Raw genomic sequence first — 21,228 nt, forward strand, 5'->3', positions numbered from 1 at the left:
GTATTATATTATTATTATTAATATTGATTTCGCTAAAGTAAAGTCACCCCGACATTCCCTCTCTCTCTATTTTGCCAACCAGCCCCCTCACAGTTTCTGCCCAACAATATTATATTCCATTCACCCGACTTCTGCAATATATCGACAAAACAATTGTTCATTAAAATAATTTATTATTATCAGTGTTATATCTTTCAATATAGTCTATTAAATAAAACTTAAACTTTTAACTTCCTAATTAATTCATCTTATTCTTCCTCTTCACCCCGTCTCTCCATGTCGGCGGAATCCACGGCCACCTCCTGGTAGTCCTTCTCGAGCGACGCCATGTCCTCCCGCGCGTCCTGGAACTCCCCTTCCTCCAGCCCCTCTCCCACGTACCAGTGGACAAAGGCCCGCTTGGCGTACATCTTGTCGAACTTGAGGTTGAGGCGGCTCCAGGCCATGGAGATGGCAGTGGTGTTGCTCAGCATGCAGAGGGCGCGTTGTACCTTGGCCAGGTCGCCCCCCGGCACCACAGTCGGGGGCTGGTAGTTGATGCCCACCTATGGACGGAAGAAAAACATCTTATAATCAATTCTATTTGCAAAAAAAACTATCTTCCATTATCACTTTAATATGCGCCCAAAAATTAACCAAACATCGTTTAGTGGAACCTTGCGATTCCCTAAAATAAATCTCAAGCTGTAAGTATTCTCTGGATAGCCATCAACGCCGCAAGTTCCGATATGCGTGTTAGAGCCATGAAGGTATGGAGCTGTGTAGCTGGGAAACATGCCCTTCCAACCACCTTGTCCATGCCCCAAGAGTTGACATGTTGGGCTCGTCTCATTTACCTGCGACTGGCCTCAATCTCCAAAACCAATCGTATCCACATGTTTTGGGATTTCCTAGATGTACATAACTTCCAGAATGCATTCAGATGCAGTGAAGAAAGCTAATGGAATGTTGGCCTTCATAACAAGAGGATTTCTGTATAGGAGTAAAGAGGTTCCTCTTCAGTTGTATAGGGCTCTGGTGAGCCCATATCTGGAGTATTGTGTACAGTTTTGGTCTCCCAATTTGAGGAAGAACATCCTTGTGATTGAGGCAGTGCAGCGCAGGTTCACGAGATTGATCCCTGGGATGGCGGGACTGTCATATGAGGAAAGATTGAAAAGACTAGGCTTGTATTCATTGGAGTTTAGAAGGATGAGGGGGTATCTTACAAATTATAACAGGACTGGACAAGCTAGATGCAGGAAAAAATGTTCCCAATGTTGCGCGAGTCCAGAACCAGGGGCCACACACAGTCTTAGAATAAAGTGGAGGTAATTTAAGACTGAGGTGAGAAAAAACTTTTTCACCCAGAGAGTTGTGAATTTATGGAATTCCCTGCCACAGAGGGCAGTGGAGGCGAAATCACTGGATGGATTTAAGAGAGAGTTCGATAGAGCTCTAGGGGCGAGTGGAGTCAAGGGATATGGGGAGAAGGCAGGCACGGGTTATTGATAGGGGACGATCAGCCATGATCACAACGAATGGCGGTGCTAGCTCGAAGGGCCGAATGGCCTCCTCCTGCACCTATTTTCTTTGTTTCTATGTTTCTATGAATTGGTCACACTCACTTTGAACCCGGTCGGGCACCAGTCCACGAACTGGATGGAGCGCTTGGTCTTGATGGTGGCGATGGAGGCGTTGACGTCCTTGGGCACCACGTCCCCGCGGTACAACATGCAGCACGACATGTACTTGCCCTGGCGGGGGTCGCACTTCACCATCTGGTTGGCCGGCTCGAAGCAGGCGTTGGTCAGTTGTGGAACGGACAGTTCCTCGTGGTAAGCCTTCTCGGCCGAAATAATGGGAGCGTAGGTGACGAGCGGGAAGTGGATGCGCGGGTAGGGGACCAGGTTGGTCTGGAACTCAGTCAGGTCCACGTTGAGGGCGCCGTCGAAGCGCAGCGAGGCGGTGATGGACGACACGATCTGCGCCAACAGGCGGTTGAGGTTGGTGTAGGTGGGGCGCTCGATGTCCAGGTTTCGCCGGCACACGTCGTAAATGGCCTCGTTGTCCACCATGAAGGCGCAGTCGGAGTGCTCCAGGGTGCAGTGGGTGACCAGCACCGCGTTGTAGGGCTCGACCACGGCGGTGGAGATCTGCGGCGCCGGGTAGACGGAAAACTCCAGCTTGGATTTCTTGCCGTAGTCCACGGAGAGTCTCTCCATGAGGAGGGAGGTGAAGCCCGAGCCGGTGCCGCCGCCGAAACTGTGGAAGATGAGGAACCCCTGGAGTCCGGTGCACAGATCGGCCTGAGGGCGGAGAAGGGGCAAAGCATCAATTCTTGATAGGGAAGGGGCGACGCGATAGGGTCATGTTGGTCTCTATAGCCGGCGCTGAGAGAGATAGTGCGGTGGGTATCTCAGTGATGAAGGGAGAGGTAGCAATGGGAATCCGGGAGCATCGTGGCCGCAGTACTCGGGAATGGACCGGTATAACCGGATACATTTGACGCTGCACGCACGGGGAGCGTTGTACAAGAATTCACATTCGCTCAGCAACCTACCAGCTTCCGGATGCGATCCAGGACCAGGTCTACGATCTCCTTGCCGATGGAGCAGTGGCCCCGGGCGTAGTTATTGGCCGCGTCCTCCTTGCCGGTGATGAGCTGCTCGGGGTGGAAGAGCTGGCGGTAGGTGCCGGTCCGCACCTCGTCTGCAGGGGGAGGGGAGTGGAGCACAGAAGCGTGAATTCACCATCGGCACACACTCCTCCATCCCCGCACGGGAGGGGTTTAAGACAACGCCCTAAATTTTCCGGCCCCCCCCCCCCCCCCCCCACCTTACCGATCACCGTGGGCTCCAGGTCGATGAACACGGCCCTTGGTACGTGCTTGCCCGCCCCCGTCTCGCTGAAGAAGGTGTTGAACGAATCGTCGCCGCCTCCGATGGTCGAGTCGGTGGGCATCTGTCCATCCGGCTGGATCCCGTGCTCCAGGCAATACAACTCCCAGCAAGCGTTGCCAATCTGGACGCCAGCCTGGCCGATGTGGATTGAAATACACTCGCGCTGTTGGCGAGGGGAAACAGGGGGTGAGATGGACTACACTTAGACTGGCTCAAAGCGCATTGATCGCGCACCGACCCACGCCCTATGTGAGCACCGTCTCAGTTCTACCCACCTCTACAATTCGCGCACACACCACGCTGCATTCGCCTTTTGCAACCCTCGAATTCCCTGCAAAGTCCCGCCCCGTGAGTACCCCGCGCCCTTCCCTCCCACCGTCGCCTCATTCCCGCTCAGCGTATCTATTCAGCCACTACGACCCCAATTCCACGGGTGCGCTCTGCCCTTGCCGTGTCCAGTCTCGAACACCAGTCCACGAATCTCCTCCCCCCCCCCGTGGATCCCTCGCTCCGTGGAACACGCGCGTCTCACGGGCATCCTCCCGCGCGCTCACCATGTTGCTCCGCTCGCGTGTTTCCAGAGACTGTGACGCAATGCGGCGCCGCTCCGGTATTTATACGGCCCCCGGGGATAGAACGTTAGCGCTGGGCCGAACGAGCGCTGACTGGTCAGTGAGAACAATGGCATTGGTTGCCACAGGAAACAAACACATAAGGTTCCAAGGTGCTCATTGATGAATAATCCACAGTGTGTGACGTAGAAAGATGGACCTTCAGTGACGCAATCCATTGCCCGTTGTCATCTGCCAGGTTACAATCCATCACTTGCCGCTAGAAATACAGCGGTCTGACCAAATGCCCCCAAGTGAAACCTAGCGCCACCTATTACACTTCCTCACCCAATGAAATAAACCATTCGTACATGAACCAGCTCACCAGTGCCATAATGCAACGAGACCTGGGTGTCATGGTACACCAGTCATTGAAACTAGGCATGCAGGTGCAGCAGGCAGTGAAGAAAGCGAATGGTATGTTAGCATTCATAGCAAAAGGATTTGAGTATAGGAGCAGGGAGGTTCTACTGCAGTTGTACAGGGTCATGCTGAGACCACACCTGTAGTATTGTGTACAGTTTTGGTCTCCAAATCTGAGGAGAGACATTCTTGCCATAGAGGGAGTACAGAGAAGGTTCACCAGACTGATTCCTGGGATGGCAGGACTTTCATATGAAGAAAGACTGGATGGACTCGGCTTGTACTCGCTAGAATTTAGAAGATTGAGGGGGGGATCTTATAGAAACTTACAAGTTGGACAGGCTAGATGCAGGAAGATTGTTCCCGATGTTGGGGAAGTCTAGAACAAGGGGCCACATACAGTGTAAGGATAAGGGGGAAGTCTTTTAGGACCGAGATGAGAAAAACATTTTTCACACAGAGAGTGGTGTATCTGTGGATAGAAGATAGTTGAGGCCAGTTCATTGGGTATATTAAAGAGGGAGTTAGATGTGGCCCTTGTGGCTAAAGGGATCAGGGGGTATGGAGAGAAGGCAGGTACAGGATACTGAGTTGGATGATCAGCCATGATCATATTGAATGGCGGTGGAGGCTCCGTGGGACAGGAGCAGGCAGGAACAATGGGTCTGTCAGGGCAGTTGTGTTTGAGGATTCTGGAGAGAAGTTACAAACGGGCAGTGCTTGATCTTCTAATTCCCGTGGTCTATTTCTGGGCCTGTAGCACAATGCAGCATGGTGACCATCACCTCCTTTTCATTTCTCTGCTTCAGTCATATAGCCTGGCGGCACAGACAGGGTGAAATGCTGTGGCTATATCGGCCGCCGACGCTGCCACATTTGTAATGTGTCCAAGTACTGAGTATAGAAGTTGGGAGGTCATGTTGCAGTTGTATATGACGTTGGTGATATCGCATCTAGAATATTGTGTGTACTTCTGGGCACCGTGTATAGGGAAGATATTGTCGTGCTTGAAAGGGTTCAGAGTAGATTTACGAGGATTCTGCCAGGACTGGAAGGTCTGATCTATATGAAGAGGTTGAGTAGGCTGGGTCTCTACTCCTTGGAGCGCAGGATGATGAGGGGTCATCATATAGTGGTGTGTAAAATCATGAGAGGAATAGATGGGGTTCATACACAAAATCTCTTGCCCAGAGTAGGGGAATAGAAGACCAGAGGACATAGGTTCAAGGTGAAGGGGAATATATTTAATAGGAATCTGGGGAGTAACTTTTTCACACAAAGGGTGGTGGCTGTATGGACCAAGCTGCCAGAGGAGGCTGGGACTATCCCAAAGATTGAAAAACAGTTGGTAAGAGACACGGATAGGACAGGTTTAGATGGATATGGACCAAGCGCAGGCAGGTGGGACTAGTGTAGCCGATGTTGGCAAGTTGGGCAGAAGGACCTGTTTCCACACTGTATCAATCTATGACTATGATTTTATAAGGAAAAACATTTTGAAATAGTCGGCACGGCGGCATAGTGGTGGATTTGCTGCCTAATACACGAGGAGGGGAAAGAGTAACCAGAGAGAGAGAGAGAGATTTGTACCCCTTAGGAATCAAAGCAGTCAACTCTGTGTGGAGCCACGGGAGACGGACAAGAACCTCAATGCGTATTTCTCCTCTGTATTTACCGGGGAGAAAGACAGGAGAACGGAGGAACTAGGGGCAGTCAATGGAATATCTTGAGAGCAGTCAGTGTTACGGTCGAAGTGGCGCTGAAGGTACTATCGTGTATGAAGGGAGATAAATCTCCATGGCCTGGTCAGATATTATTCCGACCACATTTACGGAAACCAAAGAGGAAATTGCGGGAGATTTGGTTGACACTTTCGAGTCGGCTTCATATTCAGGACAGGTGCTGGGAGACTGTAGGTAGGTCAATGTTGTGTCTTTCTTTCAAGAAGGGCTACAGGGAAAATGCTGGGAATCATAGGCCAGTGAGCTTAGGATCTGTAGTTGGAAAGTTACTAGAGAATATTCTGAGGGATATGATATACAGGCATTTAGAAATATAGAAACATAGAGAATAGGTGCAGGAGTAGGCCATTCGGCCCTTCGAGCCTGCACCGCCATTCAAGATGATCATGGCTGCTCATCCAACTCAGTATCCTGTACCTGCCTTCTCTCCATACCCCCCGAGCCCTTTAGCCACAAGGGCCACATCTAACTCCCTCTTAAATATATCCAATGAACTGGCCTCGACTACCTTCTGTGGCAGAGAATTCCACAGATTCACCACTCTCTGTGTAAATTTTCTTTTCTCATCTCTGTCTTAAAAGACTTCCCCCTTATCCTTAAACTGTGTGACCCCTTGTTCTGGACTTCCCCAAAATCGGGAACAATCTTCCTGCATCTAGCCTGTCCAACCCCTTAAGAATTTTTTTAATTTCTATAAGATCCCCCCTCAATCTTCTAAATTCTAGCGAGTACAAGCCGAGTCTTTCTTCATATGAAAGTCCTGACATCCCAGGAATCAGTCTGGTAAACGTTCTCTGTACTCCCTCTATGGCAAGCATGTATTTTCTCAGATTAGGAGACCAAAACTGTACGCAATACTCCAGGTGTGGTCACACCAAGACCCTGTACAACTACAACTCCAGGTGTGGTCTCACCAAGACCCTGTACAACTGCAACTCCAGGTGTGGTCTCACCAAGACCCTGTACAACTGCAGTTTTACACGGACAAGGGATGGTAAGTGATAGTCGGCATGGTTTTGTTGGTGGCAGGTCGTGCCTCACAAATCTGTTTTTTTGAAGACGTGACCAAAAAAGTGGACGAGGTCAGTGCAGTAGATGTTGTATATGTGGACTTCAGTAAAGCATTCGACAAGATTCATCATGGTAGGTTGCTCTGGAACGTTAGATCGCATGGGATCCAAGGGGAGATAGCTGAATGGAAAGACAATCGCGTTCTTGGAAGGAAGCAGAGGGTGATGCTGGAAGGTTGCTTCTCGGACTGGAGGACTATGACTAGTGGTGTGCCTCATGGTTCGGTGCTGGGCCCGTTACTGTTTGTCATCTACATCCACGATTTGGATGAGAAGAAACACGGCAAGATTAGCAAGTTTGCAGATGATACAAAGATGGTTGGTTAGGCAGGCAGTGAAGATGGTTGTGAAAAATTGCAGCAGGATCCTGATCAATTAGTCAAGTAGACTGAGGAATGGTTGATGGCATTTAATGCAGAAAAAATATAATGTTTTACGTTTTGGGAAGTCTAACATGGGCAGGCAGTGAAGAAAGCAAATGGCCTGTAGGCCTTCATAACAAGAGGAGTTGAGTAGAGGAGCAAACATGTCCTTCAGCAGTTGTACAGGGCCCTAGTGAGACCACACCTGGCGTATCGTGTGCAGTTTTGGTCTCCAAATTTGTGGAAGGACATTCTTGCTATTGAGGGAGCCCTGCGTCGGTTCACGAGGTTAATTCCAGGGTTGGCGGGACTGTCATATGTTGACAGAATGCAGCGGCTGAGCTTGTATACTCTGGGATTTAGAAGGACGAGAGGGGGGTCTTATTGAAATATATATGATTAGACGCAGGAAACATGTTCCCGAGGTTGGGGGAGTCCAGAAGCAGGGGGCACAGTTTAAGAATAAGGGGTAAGTCCATTTAGAACGGAGATGAGGAAAAACGTTTTCACATAGAGGGTTGTGAATTTGTGGAATTATCTGCCTCAGAAGGCAGTGGAGACCAATTCCCTGTATGCTTCACGCCGGTATGAGTTCCAATCAGCTGGTCTGTAAACGACCACCACAGTTATGATAGGGACTTATTCAAGAACAGCAGCTCCCAAATTACTCGCGCCCAGTTTGTTATCAACGCACTGACTCCCACAACTATCTCCACTACACCTCTTCCCACACTGCTTGCTGCAAATACTCCATCCTCTAATCCAAACTCCTCCGTCTACGTCGATTCTGCGCCTCACGCTGAAGTGTTCCATACCAGGACATTCGAGATGCGATCATTCTTTAGGGAACCGGGGTAACCCCTCTCCCATCATATATATGGCCCTGTCGTTTCTCCTCGTTCCCCCGCAGATCCGCTCTTGCTTCCCCTCCCCCATAGTCGCAACAGAGAGCAGATTCTCCCTAGTTCTTACCTTTCACCCCACCAGCCGTCACATACAACACATTATCCTCCGACATTTTCGCCAACCCAACACTAGTCACGTCTCCCCATCTCCACCCTCTTCCACTTTCCGCAGAGACCGCAACTCCCTGGTTAATCCATCCCTTCCGACCCAACCCCTCCCCAGGTCCTTCCCCAATAACCGCATGTGATACAACACCTGTCCCGATTCGGAAAAGGGGAGATGCAACGAGACCTGGGTGTCATGGTACACGAGTCATTGAAAGTAGGCATGCAGGTGCAGCAGGCAGTGAAGAAAGCGAATGGTATGTTAGCATTCACAGCAAAATAATTTTAGTATACGGGCAGGGAGGTTCTACTGCAGTTGTACAGGGTCTTGGTGAGACCACACCTGGAGTATTGCGTACAGTTTTGGTCTCCTAATCTGGGGAAATACATTCTTGCCATAGAGGGAGTACAGAGAAGGTTCACCAGACTGATTCCTGGGATGTCAGGACTTTCATATGAAGAAAGACTGGATAGACTCGGCTTGTACTCGCTAGAATTTAGAAGATTGAGGGGGATCTTACAGAAACTTACAAAATTCTTAAGGGGTTGGACAGGGTAGATGCAGGAAGATTGTTCCCGATGTTGGGGAAGTCCAGAACAAGGGGTCACACAGTTTATGGATAAGGGGGAAATCTTTTGAATGAGTGAATGAATGAATGAATGAATGAATGAATGAATGAATGAATGAATGAATGAATGAATGAATGAATGAATGAATGAATGAATACGTTTATTGTCATTGCACAATACTGTGCAACGAAATTCCATTACATCTCCTCCGGTTAAAAAAAATACAAACACGACAACCATTGACACATATGTACACTTATTAGTAAATAATAAATAAGTATTTTAAAAGAATTTAAAAGAATTTAAAAGAATTTGGCGGCATTTCTTAGAATTACATTTTGCTTCCCCAGCGTTCTCTGTTGGAATTTAGCTCTTTTATCGCACATGGGTAGAAACTATTCTTTAGTCTACCGGTGCGAGCCTTCAGAGTCCTGAATCGCCTCCCAGAGGGTAGCAGAGTAAAAAGGTGGTTGGCAGGGTGGGATGTGTCCTGCTTGATATTTGTGGCCCTATACCGGGCCCTATATATGTCATCCAAGGAGGGCAGTTGGGCGTTTGTAATGTTCTGCGCAGTTTTATAATTCCCTGTAACGCCCTCCTCTCAGCCACAGTACAGCTAGCAAACCACACCAGGATTCCATAGGAGAGGATACTCTCCACGGCGCATCGGTAGAAGGACAACAGCAGCGGCTGCGAGACGTTTGCTCTCCGCAGAGAACTCAGGAAATACAGCCGCTGATGTGACTTCTTCACGAGAGTGACGGTGTTCATTTGCCATTTAAGGTCCTGGGAGATGTTTATTCCCAGGAACTTAAAGCCAGTGACTCTCTCCACCATGTCTCCTTTGATGTATAAAGGAGCAGGTTCCTCTCTCCTCTTCCTCCTGAAGTCAATGACCAGCTCTTTTGTCTTCGATGGGTTGAGTACCAGGTTGTTTTTGGTACACCAGACAGTCAGTTTTTGGACTTCATCCCTGTAGGCAGACTCGTCGTTGTTGTTTATCAGTCCCACCACAGTCGTGTCGTCCGCAAACTTAATGATCCTATTTGTACTGTGTGTTGGTATACAATCATAAGTGTATATTGTATACAAGATGGGACTCAGCACACAACCTTGTGGCGCTCCTGTGCTGAGCGTCAGGACTGGGGAGTAATTTTAGGACCGAGATGAGAAAAACATTTTTTACACAGAGAGTTGTGAATCTGTGGAATTCTCTGCCACAGAAGGTAGTTGAGGCCAGTTCATTGGCTATATTTAAGAGGGAGTTAGATGTGGCCCTTGTGGCTAAAGGGATCAGGGGGTATGGAGAGAAGGCAGGTACAGGATACTGAGTTGGATGATCAGCCATGATCGTATTGATGACGGTGCAGGCTCGAAGGGCCGAATGGCCTACTCCTGCACCTATTTTCTATGTTTCTATGTTTCTATGTTTCTAAATGCCTGTATATCATATCCCTCAGAATATTCTCCAGTAACTTTCCAACTACCGACCTTAGGCTCACTGGCCTACACCGGGATTAACCAGGGAGTTAAGTCCAGGTGAACCTACCTGGTCTCCCGGTTGCTAAACACTTTAGTTCTCCTTCCCATTCCCATATTGACCTTCCTGTCCCAGGTCTCCTCCATTGTCAGAGAGGGGCTAAACGCATATTGGAAGAACACCATCCCATATTTCGCTTGGGCAGCTATACTAAAGATACCACTACAGCACAGCGGTATGAATATCATCTCTCACAGTCCACCTTGAAGCTTACAAACTCCACCTCACTGACTACAAAGATGCCCTCATTGCTGCAAAATCTGCCTACCTCTCCTCCATATTCACCGATCCCTGCCTAAACCACAGAACCCTCTTCTCCACAGTGGGCAACCTCCTCAAGCCTCGAGCCAACACTCTCCCTACCTCTACTCCGGATCTCTGCAACTCATTCCTCCACTTTTTCGCTGATAAAATCAGCACCATCTATCAATCTTTATCCCCTGTACCCGACTCCCCAGCATCTACTCCACCACCTACCACGGCCCCTCCTTTCAACATCTCCACTGACCTCCTTACCCCTCCTCCACACTGCTTCCTCTCCCAGTTTGACCTGGTCACCCCTATTGAAATCTCCAAACTCATCAGCTCTTCCAAACCCACCACCTGCTCCCTCGACCCTCTCCCCACTCCCCTGTTGAAGTCCTGCCTCCCCGTACTCTGCCCCTACCTCACTAATCTCTTCAACTCCTCATTGTCCCAAGGAATTGTCCCCTCCGCTTTCAAAACTGCTGCCGTTACACCAATCTTAAAGAAACCTGGTCTTGATCCCTCCTCTCTCATTAACTACCGCCCAATCTCAAACCTCCCCTTCCTTTCAAAAACCCTGGAGCGTATCGTTGCGTCGCAACTTCATTCCCACCTCCTTGCGTATAACCTACTTGAACCCCTCCAATCTGGCTTTCGCCCCCTCCATAGCACAGAAACTGCTCTCCTCAAAGTCCTCAACGACCTCCTCACCTCTGCTGACACTGGTTCCCTCAACATCCTCATCCTCCTCGACCCTGAGCGCAGCCTTCGATACAGTGAACCATAACATCCTGCTCACCAGACTCAAGGACCTCGGCATTGAAGGCTCTGCACTCAGCTGGCTCCGTTCCTACCTTCCAACAGATCCCACTTCATCTCTCTCCACAACCACACCTCTGCTACAGCCGCAGTCACTCAAGGCGTTCCCCAAGGCTCCGTACTCGGCCCCCTCCTCTTCATCATCTACATCCTCCCCCTTGGTCAGATACTCCGCCACTTCAATCTGGACTTCCACTGTTACGCTGATGACACCCAGATTTACCTTGGCACCAAATCCCCCCACAACCCCCCCCCCTCTCCCATATCAACTCCTGTTTGTCAGCTATAAAAACCTGGATGCAACATAATTTCCTCAAACTCAACAGCGATAAGACAGAATTCCTCCTCATAGGCTCCAAAGCCACACTCAGCAAAATCAATAACCCCACTCTCACCATCGACGGCACCACTGTCTCCCCATCTCCCCAGGCCCGCAACCTTGGCGTGATCTTTGATTCCACCCTCTCCCTTGAGCCTCACATCCGCCATGTCATTAAAACCTCCTTCTTTCATCTCCGCAACATCGCCAAACTCAGACCCTCTCTCACACCGCCTGCTGCTGAAAGACTCATCCATGCCTTCATCTCCTCCCGACTGGACTATTGCAACTCACTTCTCCTTGGCATCAGCTCCACCTACATCAACCGACTCCAACTGGTCCAGAACGCAGCCGCCCGACTCATCACCCACACCAAATCCTGGCATCACATCACTCCAGTCCTCAAAAAACTTCACTGGCTTCCCATCTCCCACCGGATCACCTACAAAATCCTGGTCCTCACCTACAAAGCCCTCCACCATCTGGCCCCCACATATCTCATTGACCTCCTCTCCCCCTACCAACCCTCACGGTCCCTCAGATCCACATCAGCCGGTCTCCTCTCCATCCACAAGTCCAACCTCCGCAGTTTTGGGGACAGAGCCTTCTCCAGGGCAGCTCCCAGGCTCTGGAACTCCCTCCCCCAACTGATCCGCAATTCCGTGTCCCTCCCCATCTTCCAGTCCCGCCTCAAGACCCATCTCTTCACCTCTGCCTATCCTTAGCCCCACGTCCCCGTCCCTTTTCATCTGTGCATTAATTGCCTCATGCTGTGTTTTGTATTGAATTCTGTCTTTACTTTGTGTACTAGTCATGTCTCTACTATTTATTTCATTCCCCTTACATGTTTTTCCTATACATGCTCAATTTTTGTAAGGTGTCCTTGAGACTCTTGAAAGGCGCCCATAAATAAAATGTATTATATTATTATTATTAATATTGATTTCGCTAAAGTCAAGTCACCCCGACATTCCCTCTCTCTCTATTTTGCCAATCAGCCCCCTCACAGTTTCTGCCCAACAATATTATATTCCATTCACCCGACTTCTGCAATATATCGACAAAACAATTGTTCATTAAAATAATTTATTATTATCAGTGTTATATCTTTCAATATAGTCTATTAAATAAAACTTAAACTTTTAACTTCCTAATTAATTCATCTTATTCTTCCTCTTCACCCCGTCTCTCCATGTCGGCGGAATCCACGGCCACCTCCTGGTAGTCCTTCTCCAGCGACGCCATGTCCTCCCGCGCGTCCTGGAACTCCCCTTCCTCCAGCCCCTCTCCCACGTACCAGTGGACAAAGGCCCGCTTGGCGTACATCTTGTCGAACTTGAGGTTGAGGCGGGACCAGGCCATGGAGATGGCGGTGGTGTTGCTCAGCATGCAGAGGGCGCGTTGTACCTTGGCCAGGTCGCCCCCCGGCACCACAGTCGGGGGCTGGTAGTTGATGCCCACCTATGGCCGGAAGAAAAACAACTTATAATCAAATCTACTTAGACAAAAAACATGTTCCATTATCACTTTAATATGCGCCCGAAAATTAACCAAACATCGTTTAGTAGAACCTTGCGATTCCCTAAAATAAATCTCTGGCTGTAAGTATTCTCTGGATAGCCATCAACGCCGCAAGTTCCGATATGCGTGTTAGAGCCATGAAGGTATGGAGCTGTGCAGCTGGGAAACATGCCCATCCAACCACCTTGTCCATGCCCCAAGAGTTGACATGTTGGGTTCGTCGCATTTGCCTGCGGCTGGCCTTAATCTCCAAAACCAATCGGATCCACATGTTTTGGGATTTACTATATGTACCTAACTTCCAAAATGCATTCAGATGCAGTGAAGAAAACTAATGAAATATTGGCTTCACAAAAAGAGGATTTCAGCATAGGAGTAAAGAGGTTCTTCTGCAGTTGAATAGGGCTCTGGTGAGACCACATCTGGAGTATTGTGTACAGTTTGGTCTCCTAATTTGAGGAAGGACATCCTTGTGATTGAGGCAGTGCAGCGTAGGTTCACCAGGTTGATCCCTGGGATGGCGGGACTGTCATATGAGGAAAGATTGAAAAAAATTGTATTCAATGTAGTTTAGAAGAATGAGGGGGAATCTTATAGAAACATATAAAATTATATAAGGACTGGACAAGCTAGATGCAGGAAAAATGTTCCCAATATTGGGCGAGTCCTGAACCAGGGCCCACACACAGTATTAGAATAAACGGGAGGTCATTTAAGACTGAGGTGAGAAAAAACTTTTTCACCCAGAGAGTTGTGAATGTATGGAATTCCCTGCCACAGAGGGCAGTGGAGGCCAAGTCACTGGATGGATTTAAGAGAGAGTTAGATAGAGCTCTAGGCGCTAGTGGAGTCAAGGGATATGGGGAGAAGGCAGGCACGGGTTATTGATAGGGGACGATCAGCCATGATCACGATGAATGGCGGTGCTGGCTCGAAGGGCCGAATGGCCTCGTCCTCCACCTATTTTCTTTGTTTCTTTGTTTCTATGAATTGGTCACACTCACCTTGAACCCGGTCGGGCACCAGTCCACGAACTGGATGGAGCGCTTGGTCTTGATGGTGGCGATGGAGGCGTTGACGTCCTTGGGCACCACGTCCCCGCGGTACAACATGCAGCACGACATGTACTTGCCCTGGCGGGGGTCGCACTTCACCATCTGGTTGGCCGGCTCGAAGCAGGCGTTGGTCAGTTGTGGAACGGACAGTTCCTCGTGGTAAGCCTTCTCGGCCGAAATAATGGGAGCGTAGGTGACGAGCGGGAAGTGGATGCGCGGGTAGGGGACCAGGTTGGTCTGGAACTCAGTCAGGTCCACGTTGAGGGCGCCGTCGAAGCGCAGCGAGGCGGTGATGGACGACACGATCTGCGCCAACAGGCGGTTGAGGTTGGTGTAGGTGGGGCGCTCGATGTCCAGGTTCCGCCGGCACACGTCGTAAATGGCCTCGTTGTCCACCATGAAGGCGCAGTCGGAGTGCTCCAGGGTGCAGTGGGTGACCAGCACCGCGTTGTAGGGCTCGACCACGGCGGTGGAGATCTGCGGCGCCGGGTAGACGGAAAACTCCAGCTTGGATTTCTTGCCGTAGTCCACGGAGAGTCTCTCCATGAGGAGGGAGGTGAAGCCCGAGCCGGTGCCGCCGCCGAAACTGTGGAAGATGAGGAACCCCTGGAGTCCGGTGCACAGATCGGCCTGAGGGCGGAGAAGGGGCAAAGCATCAATTCTTGATAGGGAAGGGGCGACGCGATAGGGTCATGTTGGTCTCTATAGCCGGCGCTGAGAGAGATAGTGCGGTGGGTATCTCAGTGATGAAGGGAGAGGTAGCAATGGGAATCCGGGAGCATCGTGGCCGCAGTACTCGGGAATGGACCGGTGTAACCGGACACATTGGCGCTGCACGCACGGGGAGCGTCGTACAAGAATTTGCATTCGCTCAGCAACCTACCAGCTTCCGGATGCGATCCAGGACCAGGTCCACGATCTCCTTGCCGATGGAGCAGTGGCCCCGGGCGTAGTTATTGGCCGCGTCCTCCTTGCCGGTGATGAGCTGCTCGGGGTGGAAGAGCTGGCGGTAGGTGCCGGTCCGCACCTCGTCTGCAGGGGGAGGGGAGGGGAGCACAGAAGCGTGAATTCACCATCGGCACACACTCGTCCATCCCCGCACGGGAGGGGTTTAAGACAGCGCCCTACATTCTCCGGACCCCCCAACTTACCGATCACCGTGGGCTCCAGGTCGATGAACACGGCCCTTGGTACGTGCTTGCCCGCCCCCGTCTCGCTGAAGAAGGTGTTGAACGAATCGTCGCCGCCTCCGATGGTAGAGTCGGTGGGCATCTGTCCATCCGGCTGGATCCCGTGCTCCAGGCAATACAACTCCCAGCAAGCGTTGCCAATCTGGACGCCAGCCTGGCCGATGTGGATTGAAATACACTCGCGCTGTTGGCGAGGGGAAACAGGGGGTGAGATGGACTCCACTTAGACTTGTTCAAAGCGCATTGATCGCGCACCGACCCACGCCCTATGTGAGCACCGTCTCAGTACTACCCACCTCTACAATTCGCGCACACACCACGCTGCATTCGCCTTTTGCAACCCTCGAATTCCCGGCAAATTCCCGCCCCGTGAGTACCCTGCGCCCTTCCCTCCCACCGGTTCCTCATTCCCGCTCAGCGTATCCATTCAGCCACTACGATCCCAATTCCCCGGGTGCGCTCTCCCCTTCCCCGTGTCCAGTCTCGAACACCAGTCCACGAAACTCCTCCCCCCTCCCCCCCCGTGGATCCCTCGCTCGGGTGGAACACGCGCGTCTCACGGGCATCCTCCCGCGCGCTCACCATGTTGCTCCGCTCGCGTGTTTCCAGAGACAGTGACGCAATGCGGCGCCGCTCCGGTATTTATACGGCCCCCGGGGATAGAACGTTAGCGCTGGGCCGAACGAGCGCTGACTGGTCAGTGAGAACAATGGCCTTGGTTGCCACAGGAAACAAACACATAAGGTTCCAAGGCGCTCATTGATGAATAATCCACAGTGTGTGACGTAGAAAGATGGACCTTCAGTGACGCAATCCATTGCCCGTTGTCATCTGCCAGATTACAATCCATCACTTGCCGCTAGAAATACAGCGGTCTGACCCAATGCCCCCAAGTGAAACCTAGCGCCACCCATTACACTTCCTCACCCAATGAAATAAACCATTCGTACATGAACCAGCTCACCAGTGCCATAATGCAACGAGACCTGGGTGTCATGGTACACCAGTCATTGAAAGTAGGCATGCAGGTGCAGCAGGCAGTGAAAAAAGCGAATGGTATGTTAGCATTCGTAGCAAAAGGATTTGAGTATAGGAGCAGGGAGGTTCTACTGCAGTTGTACAGGGTATTGGTGAGACCACACCTGGAGTATTGCGTACAGTTTTAGTCTCCAAATGTGAGGAAATACATTCTTGCCGTAGAGGGAGTACAGTGAAGGTTCGCCAGACTGATTCCTGGGATGTCAGGACTTTCATATGAAGAAAGACTGGATAGACTCGGCTTGTACGCGCTAGAATTTAGAAGTTTGAAGGGGGGGGGGATCTTATAGACATTCACAAAATTCTTAAGGGGTTCGACAGGCTAGATGCAGGAAGATTGTTCCCGATGTTGGGGAAGTCCAGAACAAGGGGCCACACACAGTGTAAGGATAAGGGGAAAGTCTTTTAGGACCGAGATGAGAAAAACATTTTTTCACACAGAGTGTGGTGTATCTGTGGAATTATCTGCCACAGAAGATAGTTGAGGCCAGTTCATTGGCTATATTAAAGAGGGAGTTAGATGTGGCCCTTGTGGCTAAAGGGATCAGGGGGTATGGAGAGAAGGCAGGTACAGGATACTGAGTTGGATGATCAGCCATGATCATACTGAATGGCGGTGCCGGCTCAAGGGCCGAATAGCCTCTACTCCTGCATCTATTTTCATAGGTCGGGAAAGATTGGACCAGGGAAGGTAGGATGGATTCGAGGTAGGTGGAAATCATTTCCGTGGGACAGGAGCAGGCAGGAACAATGGGTCTGTCAGGGCAGTTGTGTTTGAGGATTCTGGAGAGAAGTTACAAACGGGCAGTGCTTGATCTTCTAATTCCCGTGGTCTATTTCTGGGCCTGTGGCACAATGCAGCATGGTGACCATCATCTCCTTTTCATTTCTCTGCTTCAGTCATATAGCCTGGCGGCACAGACAGGGTGAAATGCTGTGGCTATATCGGCCGCCGACGCTGCCACATTTGTAATGTGTCCAAGTACTGAGTATAGAGGTTGGGAGGTCATGTTGCAGTTGTATAACACGTTGGTGAGATCGCATTTAGAATATTGTGTGTACTTCTGGGCACCGTGTACAGGGAAGATATTGTCGTGCTTGAAAGGGTTCAGAGTAGATTTACGAGGATTCTGCCAGGACTAGAAGGTCTGATCTATATGGAGAGGTTGAGTAGGCTGGGTCTCTATTCCTTGGAGCGCAGGATGATGAGGGGTGACCTTATAGAACTGTGTAAAATCATGAGAGGAATAGATGGGGTTCATACACAAAATCTCTTGCCCAGAGTAGGGGAATAGAAGACCAGAGGACATAGGTTCAATGTGAAGGGGTATAGATTTAATAGGAATCTGGGGAGTAACCTTTTCACACAAAGCGTGGTGGGTGTATGGACCAAGCTGCCAGAGGAGGCTGGGACTATCCCAAAGATTGAAAAACAGTTGGTAACAGAAACGGATAGGACAGGTTTACAGGGATATGGACCAAGCGCAGGCAGGTGGGACTAGTGTAGCCGGTGTTGGCAAGTTGGGCCGAAGGACCTGTTTCCACACTGTATCAATCTATGACTATGATTCTGTAAGGAAAAACATTTTGAAATAGTCGGCACAGCGGCGTAGTGGTGGATTTGCTGCCTAATACACGAGGAGGGGAAAGAGTAACCAGAGAGAGAGACAGAGATTTGTACCCCTCAGGAATCAAAGCAGTCAACTCTGTGTGGAGCCACGGGAGACGGACAAGAACCTCAATGAGTATTTCTCCTCTGTATTTACCGGGGAGACAGGCAGGAGAACGGAGGAACTAGGGGCAGTCAATGGAAGTATCTTGAGAGCAGTCAGTGTTCCGGTCGAGGTGGCGCTGAAGGTACTATCGGGTATGAAGGGAGATAAATCTCCATGGCCTGGTCAGATATTATTCCGACCACATTTACGGAACCCAGAGAGGAAATTGCGGAAGCTTTGGTTGATATTTTCGAGTCGGCTTCATATTCAGGACAGGTGCTGGGAGACTGTAGGTTGGTCAATGTTGTGTCTTTCTTTCAAGAAGGGCTGCAGGGAAAATGCTGGGAATTATAGGCCAGTGAGATTAAGATCTGTAGTTGGAAAGTTACTAGAGAATATTCTGAGGGATATGAAATACAGGCATTTAGAAACATAGAAACATAGAAACATAGAAAATAGGTGCAGGAGTTGGCCATTCGGCTCTTCGAGCCTGCACCGCCATCAATAGGATCGTGGCTGATCATCCATCTCAGCAGCCTGTAACTGCCTTCTCTCCATACCCCCTGATCAATTTAGCCACAACGGCCACATCTAACTCCCTCATGAATATATACAATGAACTGGCCTCAACTACCTTCTGTGGCAGAGAATTCCACAGATTCAACACTCTCTGTGTGAATATTTTTTTTCTCATCTCGGTCCTTAAAGATTTCCCCTTGATCCTTAAACTATGTGACCCCTTGTTCTGGACTTCCCCAACATCGGGAACAATCTTCCTGCATCTAGCCTGTCCAATCCCTTAAGAATTTTGTAAATTTGTATAAGAACCCCCCTCAATCTTCTAAATTCTAGCGAGTACAAGCCGAGTCTTTCTTCATATGAAAGTCCTGACATCCCAGGAATCAGTCTGGTGAACCTTCTCTGTACTCCCTCTATGGCAAGAATGTATTTTCGCAGATTAGGAGACGAAAACTATACGCAATACTCCAGGTGTGGTCTCACCAAGACCCTGTACAACTCCAACTCCAGGTGTGGTCTCACCAAGACCCTGTACAACTGCAACTCCAGGTGTGGTCTCACCAAGACCCTGTACAACTGCAGTTTTACACGGACAAGGGATGATTAGAGATAGTCGGCATGGTTTTGTTGGTGGCAGGTCGTGTCTCACAAATCTGTTTTTTTTATGACGTGACCAAAAAAGTCGATGAGGGCAGTGCAGTAGATGTTGTATATGCTGACTGCAGTAAAGCATTCGACAAGATTCATCATGGTAGGTTGCTCTGGAACGTTAGATCGCATGGGATCCAAGGGGAGATAGCTGAATGGAAAGACAATCGCGTTCTTGGAAGGAAGCAGAGGGTTATGCTGGAAGGTTGCTTCTCGGACTGGAGGACTATGACTAGTGGTATGCCTCATGGTTCGGTGCTGGGCCCGTTACTGTTTGTCATCTACATCCACGATTTGGATGAGAAGAAACACGGCAAGATTAGCAAGTTTGCAGATGATACAAAGATGGTTGGTTAGGCAGGCAGTGAAGATGGTTGTGAAAAATTGCAGCAGGATCCTGATCAATTAGTCAAGTAGACTGAGGAATGTTTGATGGAATTTAATGCAGAAAGAATATAAGGTTTTACGTTTTGGAAAGTCTAACATGGGCAGGCAGTGCAGAAAGCGAATGGCCTGTAGGCCTTCATAACAAGAGGAGTTGAGTAGAGGAGCAAACATGTCCTTCAGCAGTTGTACAGGGCCCTAGTGAGACCACACCTGGCGTATCGTGTGCAGTTTTGGTCTCCAAATTTGTGGAAGGACATTCTTGCTATTGAGGAGGCCCAGCGTCGGTTCACGAGGTTAATTCCAGGGTTGGCGGGACTGTCATATGTTGACAGAATGCAGCGGCTGAGCTTGTATACTCTGGGATTTAGAAGGACGAGAGGGGGGTCTTATTGAAATATATAAGATTAGACGCAGGAAACATGTTCCCGATGTTGGGGGAGTCCAGAACCAGGGGCCACAGTTTAAGAATAAGGGGTAAGGCCATTTAGAACGGAGATGAGGAAAAACATTTTCACATAGATGGTTGTGAATTTGTGGAATTCTCTGCCCCAGAAGGCAGTGGAGGCCAATTGTCTGTATGCTTCACGCCGGTATGAGTTCCAGTCAGCTGGTCTGTAAACGACCACCACAGTTATGATAGAGACTTATTCAAGAACAGCTGCTCCCAAATTACTCCCGCCCAGTTTGTTATCAACGCACTGACTCCCACAACTATCTCCACTACACCTCTACCCACACTGCTTGCTGCAAATACTCCATCCTCTAATCCAAACTCCTCCGTCTACGTCGCATCTGCGCCCCACGCTGAAGTGTCCCATACCAGGACATTCGAGATGCGATCATTCTTTAGGGAACCGGGGTAACCCCTCTCCCATCATATATGTGGCCTTCACTCGTTTCTCCTCGTTACCCCGCAGATTCGCTCTTGCTTCCCCTCCCCTAGTCGCAGCAGAGAGCAGATTCTCCCTAGTTCTTTCCTTTCACCCCACCAGCCGTCACATACAACACATTATCCTCCGACATTTTCGCCAACCCAACACTAGTCACGTCTCCCCACCTCCATCCTTTTCCACTTTCCGCAGAGACCGCAACTCCCTGGTTAATCCATCGCTTCCGACCCAACCCCTCCTCAGGTTCTTCCCCAACAACCGCATGAGATACAACACCTGTCCCGATTAGGAAAAGGGGAGATGCAACTAGACCTGGGTGTCATGGTGCACCAGTCATTGAAAGTAGCCAAGGTACACAACAAAGCTGGAGAAACTCAGCGGGTGCAGCAGCATCTACGGAGCAAAGGAAAAAGGCAACGTTTCGGGCCGAAACCCTTCTTCAGACTGATCGGGGGTGGGGAGGCGGGGAGAAGAAAGGAAAAAGGAGGAGGATCCCGAAGGCTGGGGGATGGGAGGAGACAGAAAGGGCTGAGGAAGGGGAGGAGACAGCAAGGGCTAACAAAATTGGGAGAATTCAATGTTCATGCCCCCAGGATGCAGACTCGCCAAGCGGAATATGAGTTGCTGTTCCTCCAATTTCCGGTGTTGCTCGCTCTGGCCATGGAGGAGACCCAGGACAGAGAGGTCGGCTACGGAATAGGAGGGGGAGTTGAAGTGCTGAGCCACCGTGG

General features: G+C 50.0%; 2 protein-coding genes across 2 annotated transcripts; both read right to left on the reverse strand.

The window, feature by feature from the left end:
- Positions 1-248: 248 nt before the first annotated feature.
- Positions 249-3,827, reverse strand: LOC116967585 (tubulin alpha chain-like). The gene is made up of 5 exons (XM_033014200.1): positions 3,819-3,827; positions 2,823-3,045; positions 2,543-2,691; positions 1,608-2,288; positions 249-545 (listed from the first exon to the last, which is right to left on the reverse strand). Exons 1-5 carry the CDS (start codon positions 3,825-3,827, stop codon positions 249-251), a joined length of 1,359 nt encoding a protein of 452 aa, XP_032870091.1.
- An 8,871-nt stretch (positions 3,828-12,698) lies between these two features.
- On the reverse strand, positions 12,699-15,397 carry LOC116967551 (tubulin alpha chain-like). The gene is made up of 4 exons (XM_033014176.1): positions 15,262-15,397; positions 14,994-15,142; positions 14,060-14,740; positions 12,699-12,995 (listed from the first exon to the last, which is right to left on the reverse strand). Exons 1-4 carry the CDS (start codon positions 15,380-15,382, stop codon positions 12,699-12,701), a joined length of 1,248 nt encoding a protein of 415 aa, XP_032870067.1. The 5' UTR covers positions 15,383-15,397.
- Positions 15,398-21,228: the final 5,831 nt, after the last annotated feature.

Source organism: Amblyraja radiata, chromosome 40, assembly GCF_010909765.2.
Source record: "Amblyraja radiata isolate CabotCenter1 chromosome 40, sAmbRad1.1.pri, whole genome shotgun sequence".
NCBI classification, from domain to species: domain Eukaryota; kingdom Metazoa; phylum Chordata; class Chondrichthyes; order Rajiformes; family Rajidae; genus Amblyraja; species Amblyraja radiata.